The 12,567-nt window shown below is 40.4% G+C and overlaps 1 protein-coding gene and 1 pseudogene across 1 annotated transcript; one reads left to right on the forward strand and one right to left on the reverse strand.

Annotated features, from left to right (window-relative positions):
* Positions 1-3,745: 3,745 nt before the first annotated feature.
* LOC121462585 (proteasome subunit beta type-7-like) lies at positions 3,746-4,609 on the reverse strand. The gene has a single exon (XM_041674230.1). The coding sequence runs from the start codon at positions 4,607-4,609 to the stop codon at positions 3,770-3,772; it is 840 nt and encodes a 279-aa protein (XP_041530164.1). The 3' UTR covers positions 3,746-3,769.
* A 3,063-nt stretch (positions 4,610-7,672) lies between these two features.
* Positions 7,673-10,683, forward strand: LOC121462070 (annotated as a pseudogene).
* Positions 10,684-12,567: the final 1,884 nt, after the last annotated feature.

The following is a 12,567-nucleotide window of genomic DNA, read 5'->3' on the forward strand; positions in this document are numbered from 1 at the left end:
AGATGCTTCAAAGAGAAAAGATGATGGAAATAGCCAGAAAGCACATCTCTTTAGCCCCAAGCTATCCCAGGGCTTAGTGCATATACCACTCTACCAAAGCACAGACACAGACAGTCTACTTTGATGTTATATTTATAAACCTTAAACATATGAATTAACTCATGTAAGCCCAATGTTTACTATTGGTAGCAATTGTATATCCTGATCTCCAAATACAAGAAAAATATCATAGCATCCCAATGTTAGACAGCTTCTCCATATCCAGTATCTACATTGGTCTATGTAGGGCAATCCTTCTATTTTAAATTCCCCCATCATACAAGGTAAGTTTCCTGGATGACCACCAAAAAGAAAGCTTTGATCTAAAAGTAATACTGTAGCTTTAAAAATTGAAGAATGAGAAAAGAAGTGATCAATATGGAGCCTTTGATGCCTATGAGTGGTTTGGGATACTCCTAAAACAGGAATGTGGGGCCAAGTTTTCAGTTAAAAAAAAATGTATGCAAGAATTTAGATGCAGGGCCTTTCCAAAGTCTGCAGTCTCATGATACGCCCTTTCCCACTGCAAACTTAGGAACTCAGAATTATTTCAGGTTAGTAAGTATATCTGAATGTTAAATAGTAAATTTTTGAAATAAAAAAGATTATGTAAAGCATAATTTTTTGACTACTGATAATCATTTAATAATTTTGAATGAAAAAAAAGCACTCATCTCATTAAAGAATTACTATAAATGAGCAGGGCCTTAAAAACTCTGAACATTGAGCTATTGAGTTAGTTCAATGGTTAAATACACTTGCTGTTAGCCTAGAAAACTCAGTGCCATCCTTAGAATCCATAACCTGAGGAGAGAGAACCAAATTCCACAAAGTTATCCACTGACATCATCTTGTCTGCCATGGCATGTACTCACCACCACCATGCCTCTGCACATGTATATACACACACACACACACACACACACACACACACAGTACAAATATACACTAATAATAAATTTTTAATTCTTTATGAATTTCTATAATTATACATATCTCTAAATATCCAAAATAAAAATATGGGCAAAGGTTAATGTCTGATTTTTCTTTAAGTAATTCTATGAATGTATAGATTGATCTTTTTATTTTTAATTCATGGTAGAAATAGTGGTTAAAATTTTCTACAAAAGCCAAGTGTCCACACACTTTGGTTGCAGAATGCAGAGAAATTGGTCTCAGAGCAATCAGAAAAACTCTGCTCCGAGGACTTGCGTTAATTATGCGAAATTTTGTTTTGCAAACTGGTGGGAGAGAGAAGACACTCGTGGGCCCCCCAATAGTGGACTCAGCTCACTATAATGCCAACCTTCAGGCATGACGTAGACAGTAATGCAACTGTGGCATGGCTGTTATGTACCACTCTCTGATTGAAGCTGAGACCCAGTCCACAGGAGGGAATTTCATCCTTGCTTCCAGAATCCTGGCTTTAGCCTAGAACCTGCTACTGTAATTTTGCTAAATGGTGATGCTGTTACATTGCTGTCTAAATATTCTTGGTTATACCCATAGACCCAGGAATCTCTCCACCTTGATGAGAGAAGTTTCTTTCTGCAGTGGGAATTAGTCAACGGAGTGGTGTGTAACTGGTCAACGTGCTAAGAGTCTGGCATGTGAAATCTAAGCAGCTGTGGTCACCTACAAAAAGCCCTGCACAAGATGAAGCCAGCCAAAATCTTGGCATCTGTGGCATAGGTGGTCTCTAAATACTGCTGCTTACTGAGAAGCCATTGGCACTGAGCTGGGCAGAGAGAATTACTCTTTTCTGAGGGTGTGTCCACCAGTAGCTTTCCCACACAACAATGGATGGCTCCTTACCCATGTACCTATGGGCAGCTTGAACTTAAAGAGTCATTGAAAATAAATAAAGCAAAGCATGAAGTTGGCAGGGTCACAGGGTGGGGAGGCTTTGGAGGTAGTTGAAACAGATGAATGGGCTAGAGAATTATCATATTTAATTATATGCATATATAAAATTCTCAAACAAATAAAACATTAAAACCATATGTAGTGACATGTCACAATCCTGACACTCAGAAGGTAAACAGAAATTACATAAAACTGGAGTTCAAGATCATCCCTGTCCTTAGTGAGTTCTTGACAAACAAGACTAAATAAAAATGTCTTATTAAATCTAAATAATAAAAGAAAAACTCAAGTGATGTGGGATTCCCCTCTATATGCTGTGAATACCATTGGTTAATAAAGAAGCTGCCTTTGGCCAATGGCTTAACAGAATATAGCCAGGTTAAAAGAGATATATAGAGAGGGTAGGCAGAGTCAGAAAAGAGCCATGAAGCCATAAATAGTTTGGCTACTATCATCCAAATACCTAATGTATTTGTGTATCTTTCACAGATGTAGGATTCCAATTAGAATTTAAAATCTACATGAAGTTATTTTGAAACAAAGTTCTCACGCTGTTCTGTTGTGTTCTCTTTCTCTTCCTCCCTCTCTCTCTCTCTCTCTCTCTCTCTCTCTCCCTCTCTCCCTCTCTCCCTCTCTCCCTCTCTCTCCCTCTCCCTCTCCCTCTCCCTCTCCCTCTCCCTCTCCCTCTCTCCCTCCCTCCCTCCCTCCCTCCCTCCCTCCCTCTCTCTCTCTCTCTGGTATTAGGTAAGGATGAGAAGACATGCTTTTGAACTCTTATTTTACTATTTATTATCCTTTGGATAAGTTAGTCTTTCTCATTACTCTACCTGGAAGCAGAGCATGTGGTGGTCCACGTTTCAGAGCTGGTGACAGGATTCCGTTCGCCACTGCAGGAAGACAACACAGAACAGAACTTGAGAACTCAGGTCCTGAGGCAATGGACTTCCTACAAAAGCTGCATCTGAACTACAGGCAGTGTGGCAGTTGTTTGTGAGCCTGTTAGAAATGGGAAGTCTTAACCTCAGCTACAACCTCAAACAGAGATGCTGGACCTCAACTAGAGTTTACAATCATTGCTTTAGACACAGTCTTCTGGGGTTTGAATCCCAGTCTTGCTCGTGGTAGCTTTGTACCCATGAGAAAGTTTCCAAATTTCTGTAATCTGCATAAGAGTTTGGAAGTGATAAATGTTCTGTTATTAAGGTCCTTAGGACACTATTATTTTGTATTAATCATCTCAGTAAATGTCAGTCACTAGTGTCATAATTTTATTTTATTATTATAACAAGCCATTGTAAAAGGGAATTTGGTAATAACATTTGAGAAATTATACTCAAAGTAAGAAAAATAATTGAATGCCTGTAGCTACCAGTAGAAATTTGTGTATTTTATAAAGACCTAAAGAATTCTTTTTAATGCAAAAAATTAAGTGGCAATATTAATAGAGATGCTAATACAGGAGGGGAGAAACCCAAGAGCCCTCTATCACACAAAGAATGCCAGGCAACAAATGACTATTTTTTTATTTTTTATTAAAGTAAATTTTGTCATTTTCCCCTACTCTTTTCTCTCTCTAAATCCTCTCCTGTCCCACCTCCATTTCTATCTCACACTCAAGCAATCATTAGTTGTCTGTTCTTCTTAGTCTAGAGACTGGACTCTCTGAGTCCACCCCCTAGACAAACAGCATGTCTATTGATATTGTTATTATTTATGTCTTATTTAGACAGCCATTTCTTTTTTTTTTCTGGGTTTTGTCTTTTTTTAACTGAGCCTCACTCGGCAAGCAGTAGCTGAATGTATGTTTTGGGGCGTGGTGCACCCCAGTTACTCAAAAGACATAACCAACCACCCCCAGCACCATTCACGAAGTGTCCATGGTCTGGACAGTCTCTTCTAGCACCTCGATCTCCAGAGTGGTAACTTGCTCAGTGAGGACAGCTGTAGTGCCTTTCTCACACCTATACCGGCCAAACCTGGTCCCCTTCTTACTGGGCACCGAGCAGGAATGCAGAAAGTCCAGCTTGCTCTTACTGATGACACACAGATCAATGTTGCTTCCAGATCCCAAGTCATTAAAGATGCCAGCTGCGAAAGCCTCACTCACCAACTTCTTAGCTTCTTCCTCCTCCATATCTGGTCTAAACTTATCTTCAAAGACAGCCATTGCTGCCAAGGAGCCGGAACCCATGGTGACACAAGGCAATTTATCAGTTGATCCATGAGGATAGATGCTGTAGAGATGAGGTCCAGTAACATCTACTCCCTCCAAAACTAGGGCTGCACCTTGATACCTGTAACCTTGATACCTGAAAAGCATCTGCTTCAACATCCGATAGGCAGTCACAACTCTCGGGAGGCAGCTGGTGGTGAGAGAGTGGAGCTCCAAGTTGGAAGAAATAAGCTGGGTTGTCATGTCTGTGTCTGCAGCTGTCCCAGCACCACAACAATAAATATTAGGAGATATGAAGTGAATTTTTGAACAGTTTTTGTCAGCAACAACCATCCCTTCAGTTGCTCTTGTGTATGCTCCAAGAACTATGCCATCCTTATAGACCACCCCCGCGATGGTAGTGCCAGTTTTTCGGGCTTTCGGAAGCTTGAGCCCCTTCTTTGCAAAATCAGCTTCCAAGACTGCATTCCTGCGGCAATTATCAAAAGAAAACCCTCCGACTGGTGCCCGAAACACCGACACTGCCTCCATCTTCCCAAGAAAGTGTCTAGACAGTCATTTCTAAGAGACATAGACTTCCTGCTTCTCTGTTACTTTGAGTTTTTTTTTCTTTGTCTTCTTTAGTCATGTTCCACGAGCTCAAGAAATATGATTTATGCTGTGAATTTATCCACTGGACTGTGATCGCCATTGTTCACTGATTTCTGCATACTATCCAGTTGGGGTTTGCTATCCCAGTCTCCACTTGCAATAAAGAGAAACTTCTTTGACTAGGGGTACTAAAAACCTAGCCAATTAACCAGAGATAGCAATGTCATGCATTGTAGCCTTTCTCAGGGATGGGCTCTCTGGTTATCCAATACAAAGTGTTCAGCCCTGAAACACACACACATATATATCACAAAATGAGCTCAATATAATAATTTTAAAAAGAGGCCATCTATTTGAGAGGGAGACATGGACAAACGTGGGCGTGATTAACAGGAGGGGACGAGTAAAGAGCTGGAGGGAAGAAAGGGGAGGTCAAAAATAATGTAATTATATTATAATGTAAAATATATTAAATAATTTAAAAATATTGAATAAACAAAAATCTTTATTCCAAGATCTCATGTAAGTTTTCAGCCTTGCAATCAGACTTGATGGAGGTAGGCACAGTAAACATGAAATTGCCTCGTCATGATCCTTCATGTGGTTTTAATATTCAAGATTAGCAAATCCCATCTACCTTCTCTTTTTCCTTGTCCACTAAATGCTCACACATCTCACACTTAAGGGCTAAGTTCCAGTGTGCGTGCTCATCGTGTGGATCTTAAAACTTCAAAGGAAAATGTGCCAAAAATACATGTGATGAAATGTTGTTCTTTCAATAACCTTTTCTACTTTCATATTTTATGTGGCTCACTGAATTTAATTAAAATTGTTTATATACGCAAGGGTGGGGCAATGCATTAGAGACCATACCAATGAGGAATAATAGCCCACACTTCCCCACAGTCATGAGATGCCTACAGCTCCTTAGGGAAGTTGGACCTTATAAACCCTTCCCTGTCCTGATGGATTGCTAATGAGTCCAGTCATGAGCATGTGGCCACTTCTGTCATGAATTCACAGGTGCACCTGCAATGCCATGTCCAGAATATTCTTTTTCCCAACACTCATTCCCAACCTCTGGCCCTTACATTATTTCCACCCCTATCCTACGATGCTCCCTGAGCCTTGGGATAGAGGACAGAGTCATAAAGAGTAGCTCATTTATAAGAAAATAACAGTTTATATAGATATTAAATCTGAACACTCATCATTTTCCTTGGCATATGGCTTAGGTTTTGTTACTTGGAAACATAACATATAATTCACATCATTTCTACCAAATATTAACTTAACAGCCCAAAGCTACAGGACTTTTGTGATTAAGAGTATCACTCAGTAGCTTCTAAAGGCGTGGAGCAATTAAGTCAATTAAGCAAAACTGATATTTAAGTGTGGCTGCAGATATATAGAAATACAGATCAAAACTCAAGCACACACACAAGAAGTCTAGACCATGTCGTGCATTTTGTAGGAATCTACGTGAGTTTCTTCATTCTGGTATTGCAAACATACTTTGTTTTGAAAAGATAGCAGTCAAATCAAAGGTGAGTTCTAGTCAGAATATTTTAAAATGACTACCTATTAAGACAAATTTTCATCTTTGTCTTTAAATGTCATTTTTATGCATGATTGTTGACTGTTTTCAGTATTATCTTCTCACACAGAGATGCTGTTAAGAATCCTTTAAAAAGATTTCCTAAAACCTTAATTTTCAAGCATGCAGATCACTTTATGGAGTATAGATCTAGAAAACTCAAAGAACAACAAGTTATCTAAACATAAACTCTTCTGAAACCAGATACAGGACCTAATTTCAAAACATCCTATAACATAATTGAAGCCGTAATTACCTGACTCCGAGATGAACAGTTGGAGGCATTCGTTTTTCCAGCATATTGCCTAATTTTTACCTAGAAAATAATCCCTTTCCATTTCCCACCACAGTTTTGATGGATAGGAACAAGAAACATTTGCACTATAATTTTTCAGTGCTTTATAATAAAGTGAATGTTTTTCTAAATGTCATAGTTTAAATTTCATGGGGTGTGAAATCTCCTTTGAAATGAAGTTTAAAGCCTTTTTCAAATAAGGAGACTAATCTTGCAGTCAAAAACACTCCATATTCCCAGACATTATTAACCTTGGAGTACTGCTTGCAAAAATGATAATACTTTCTGACATATTAAGATTAAATCTGCCTTTATGTAATTATGTAAAGAAAGATTTAAAATGGCGAGCTTGCAAGAGAAGTGAGAACAATAGTAAAATTCCCATTTACTACTAATCAATGTAGCCTCCCGTCATTTCTATGATAATGTTAAGATATTTGTGGAGCTCTCACCTAAAGAAAACTACTTAGAGATTGATCATTCGACTTACTGTCAAAAAGGTAATATCAGAGAATACCCTAAAAAGAGATGACATTAAATCCATTCTACTCTCAAATGTAGAAAATCTCATAATTGTAATTGTTTTTTATTAGTGAAGTGCGAAATCCCCTTCATATAATCAGTTTGACTTTGGTCCATCTCGGGATTTCAAGAGATGCAGCAGTTATTTTCTGAATAGCTGATTTTATTACTTCCTGTTTCACTGCAAATGGATGAGCATGAAGTCTTTGCATGAAGATTACATGGTGATTGTCCATCTTTCTATATGCAAAACCCACCTCTAATATGAAATATAACAATGGAATAATACTTCTGTCTGACATAAGTATTGAAATCATCATGATAATACAAAGAATTTGAATCTTTTCCCTCTTTAATTCCCCACAATGGAACTAATAGTAATTTCCATTTCCATTACCCCAGTGTTTTAAAATATGAACAGAGTCCGGCCCACCATCTTTGTCCCTGGCAAATTGGGTTTTGCGCAATGGCTTAGATCTAGAAAGAATTGTGACGCGCAGGAAACCGTTAAACCACCACCCAGGCTGTGCTCTCCGGCTGCCGCCGCCACCCCGCCCTTGCCTCCGGTACACTCTAAAGATCCAGAATCATGACTGACTCCAAGTACTTCATAACCAATAAAAAGGGAGAAATCTTTGAATTAAAAGCTGAACTCAACAATGAAAAGAAAGAAAAGAGGAAGGAGGCTGTGAAGAAGGTGATTGCCACTATGACCATGGGGAAAGATGTTAGCTCTTTCTTCCCAGATGTAGTGAACTGTATGCAGACTGACAACCTGGAACTGAAGAAGCTGGTGTACCTCTATCCAATGAACTATGCCAAGAGTCAGCCAGACATGGCCATCATGGCTGTCAACAGCTTTGTGAAGGATTGTGAAGATCCTAATCCTTTGATTCGAGCATTGGCAGTTAGAACCATGGGGTGTATCCGGGTGGACAAGATTACAGAATATCTCTGTGAACCCCTCCGCAAGTGCTTGCAAGATGAAGACCCCTATGTTCGGAAAACAGTAGCAGTCTGTGTGGCAAAACCCCATGATATCAATGCCCAGATGGTGGAAGACCAGGGATTTCTGAATTCTCTGCGGGATCTCATAGCAGATTCAAATCCAATGGTGGTGGCTAACGCTGTGGCAGCATTGTCTGAGATCAGTGAATCTCACCCAAACAGCAACTTACTTGATCTGAACCCTCAGAATATCAATAAGCTGCTCACAGCCCTAAATGGGTGCACTGAATGGGGCCAGATTTTCATCTTGGACTGCCTGTCTAATTACAACCCTAAAGATGACCAGAAAGAAGCCGGGCGGTGGTGGCACACGCCTTTAATACCAGCGCTTGGGAGGCAGAGGCAGGCAGATCTCTGTGAGTTTGAGGCCAGCCTGGTCTACAAGAGTTAGTTCCAGGACAGGCTCCAAAAAAAAAAAAAACCACAGAGAAACCCTGTCTCGAACCCCCCCCCCCCCAAAAAAAAGAGAAAAGATGACCCGGAAGCCCAGAGCATCTGTGAGCGAGTGAGAGAGTGACTCCTCGGCTCTCCCATGCCAACTCTGCGGTGGTGCTTTCAGCGGTGAAAGTCCTGATGAAGTTCCTAGAGCTGTTACCCAAGGACTCTGACTACTATAATATGCTGCTCAAGAAGTTAGTACCTCCGCTTGTCACTCTGCTGTCGGGGGGGAGCCAGAAGTACAGTATGTTGCCCTGAGGAACATCAATCTAATTGTCCAGAAAAGGCCTGAAATCTTGAAACAGGAAATTAAAGTCTTCTTTGTGAAGTACAATGATCCCATCTATGTTAAACTAGAGAAGTTGGACATCATGATTCGTCTTGCATCCCAGGCTAACATTGCGCAGGTTCTGGCAGAGCTGAAGGAATATGCCACTGAGGTCGACGTGGACTTTGTTGGCAAAGCTGTGAGGGCCATTGGACGGTGTGCCGTCAAAGTGGAGCAATCAGCAGAACGCTGTGTAAGCACATTGCTTGACCTAATCCAGACCAAAGTAAATTATGTGGTCCAAGAGGCAATTGTTGTCATCAGGGACATCTTCCGCAAATACCCCAACAAGTATGAAAGTATCATTGCCACTCTCTGTGAGAACTTGGACTCCCTGGATGAGCCCGATGCTCGAGCAGCTATGATTTGGATTGTGGGCGAATATGCTGAAAGAATCGATAATGCTGATGAATTACTAGAGAGCTTCCTGGAGGGTTTTCATGATGAAAGTACCCAGGTGCAGCTCACACTGCTTACTGCCATAGTGAAGCTGTTTCTCAAGAAGCCATCAGAAGCACAGGAACTGGTCCAACAGGTCTTGAGCTTGGCCACACAGGATTCTGATAATCCTGACCTTCGAGATCGGGGTTATATTTATTGGCGCCTTCTTTCAACTGACCCTGTGACAGCCAAAGAAGTAGTGCTGTCTGAGAAGCCACTGAGCTCTGAGGAGACAGACCTCATAGAGCCTACCCTCCTGGATGAGCTCATCTGTCACATTGGTTCTTTGGCCTCTGTGTACCACAAGCCTCCAAATGCTTTTGTGGAAGGGAGTCATGGGATTCATCGCAAGCACTTGCCCATTCATCACGGGAGCACTGATGCAGGGGATAGCCCTGTTGGCACCACCACTGCAACCAACCTGGAACAGCCTCAGGTAATCCCCTCTCAAGGTGACCTTCTGGGGGATCTTTTAAATCTTGACTTGGGTCCCCCAGTGAATATGCCACAAGTGTCCTCCATGCAGATGGGAGCTGCGGACCTTTTAGGAGGAGGACTGGATAGCCTGGTAGGACAGTCCTTCATCCCATCATCGGTGCCTGCAACCTTCTCCCACTCCTGCTGTGGTCAGCAGCGGTATGAATGACCTGTTTGAACTTTCCACGGGGATAGGCATGGCGCCTGGTGGATACGTGGCTCCTAAAGAAGTCTGGCTACCTGCAGTAAAGGCTAAAGGCTTGGAGATCTCGGGCACGTTCACTCATCGCCAAGGCCACATCTATATGGAAATGAACTTCACCAACAAAGCTCTGCAGCACATGACAGACTCTGCCATACAGTTCAACAAGAATAGTTTTGGTGTCATCCCAAGCACACCCTTGGCCATCCATACTCCACTGATGCCAAACCAGAGCATTGATGTCTCTCTGCCTCTCAACACCTTGGGCCCAGTCATGAAGATGGAACCTCTAAATAACTTGCAGGTGGCTGTTAAAAACAATATTGATGTCTTCTACTTCAGCTGCCTCATCCCACTCAATGTGCTTTTTGTAGAAGATGGCAAAATGGAACGCCAGGTCTTCCTTGCAACATGGAAGGATATTCCCAATGAAAATGATCTTCAGTTTCAGATTAAGGAATGTCATTTAAATGCTGACACAGTTTCCAGCAAGCTGCAAAACAACAATGTTTACACTATTGCCAAGAGGAATGTGGAAGGGCAAGACATGCTGTACCAGTCCCTGAAGCTCACTAATGGCATTTGAATTTTGGCCGAGCTACGGATCCAGCCAGGAAACCCCAATTATACGCTGTCGCTGAAGTGCAGAGCCCCTGAAGTCTCTCAGTCCATCTACTAGGTCTATGACAGCATTTTGAAAAACTAATAAATGGGTCCTGTACCCTCCAGCCACCCTGTAAAAAAAAAAATATAATAAAATAAAATAAAATATGAACAGAAATGTTATACATTTAGAAAATCATGAAGTGATGGCTCATCAACTTTACACTCCTCCATAAGGCAAAAGACTCAGATTCTTGTAGGTTAATAAATATTTCACACTGAAGACTCTACCTCTCCCTCTGGATTTTTTTTTTTTTTCATCTCTAAATGCTTTTCAGTGTAACCTGGCAAAACTACCAACTCTTTCTGGGCTTTGTCCCCACCTGGTGGTTGACAATGAGAATGTCTGACAATTGTTCCTGTGTTACTGGATATATGTCTGTGGGTGTGGCCACCCAGTTTCTTTACATGCAGGGTTTCACTTATTTGATTTTATAGGCCATAACTTAGTTTATTCTATGAAAATAATTATTGCTTTACACAGAACAACATTCCCTAGAAACATTTGTATTTCCTTGCTCTCCATGCCCTAAACCATCTCATTCTCTGCCTCTCAAATTTTCCAATTTCCATTTGAGAGCCAAAATGGACATGTTGACAAAGTGGAAAGCATTCCATCAATGTTCCTAGCAAGAAGGATCTGAAAAATAAAAAAAAAAAAACATAGAATGCATTGTAAACTGCCTAAGAAAAACCCTTTTTTCTCCCAATTACTTCTTATTTTTCATTACATTTCAATTCCTTGTGTGTGTATCTAACTGTGTGTGTGTGTGAACATATGTACTTGTTGCTGAGTGCATATGGCAGTCAGAGGACAACTTGTAGCAATCAGTTCCCTCCTTGAAAGGAATTCCAAGGAATCGAACGTAGTTTGTTAGACTATGTGATGAGTTCCTTTACCCATTGAATTGTATCATGCTCCCAGCTCCAGGCTTCAGAAAAGTTCCCAGCTATCTCTTTACAAGATACAGTGTTCAGTGGTAGAACCTAAGATTCAAAGGTGCTTTTTCTTTATTTCTCTGCAATTCAAATTCCAGGTTCTTTAAATGGGATTTTATCTGGTGTGTGTATTTGTGCAAACTAACTTCATTTTCTCAATGTTCAATGCATAACTTTTATTAGAGAAATGGTCTCCAAATTCTGAAGAACCTACTTAAAAAGGCTGTGTTTAAGTTTGAAACTTCTTTTACTGAATTTTGGTCTTTACTCTTGGTTTGATTTGTCTCTCAGTAGATATTGTTTACTCCTCTAAGCAAGCTATGCAAAAACACCTATGCTGACTTGTTCCTCCAAAAGATACACTTGAAAATTCTTAATGTATCAATATGTGTGGAAAACATGGGTTATTTACAAAGAACTCAGTAATAGCATACCTTCATTCAGACCAGATTAGACCCATGACTCATGGGTATGTGTGTGCTTTGATTGAAGGGTATACAGCAGAAAACTCCATTGGAGGCTACTAGTTATTTTAATCATTTGAAATGTACGCAATATATATGGATAAATCTTTACACATATTTGAAAAAATTGCTTCAGTTTCATCATCTAAATTCAAGTGAGCATCTTGAGTTTTGCTTTTGAAAAGGTGTCGTACAGATTATTAATAGAACCCAGAAGGTGTATATGATTGTTCAAACAGCAAGAAAGAGCAGGTGAAAAAGAGTCCTATTAAAAATTGTGAGAATAGAAGAAAATGCTTTAATAGCAATATCCACAAAGCACTGTGTTACATGTTTTCTTATAAAATGGTTCCTGAGCTACCAAGGGAAGCTGGGATGCTCATGGTTTGGGCCTGTGTTCAGCACTGTGCAGTTCTTAAAGTGGTTTCATGTATGTTATTTCATTAAATTTGTTCCTAAGTTTAGCACTTCTAAAGGACTTGAACCCATCCATACACCTTTTCAAAAACATATCTTCTAACTCC

This window comes from Microtus oregoni, unplaced genomic scaffold, assembly GCF_018167655.1.
Source record: "Microtus oregoni isolate MIOR12 unplaced genomic scaffold, Mior012 000001F_ref0000356, whole genome shotgun sequence".
Taxonomy (NCBI): domain Eukaryota; kingdom Metazoa; phylum Chordata; class Mammalia; order Rodentia; family Cricetidae; genus Microtus; species Microtus oregoni.

What these genes read in the sequence shown, in the direction of transcription:
- LOC121462585 (XM_041674230.1), bottom strand. Translation starts at nt 4,609, where the DNA reads ATGGAGGCAGTGTCGGTGTTTCGGGCACCAGTCGGAGGGTTTTCTTTT.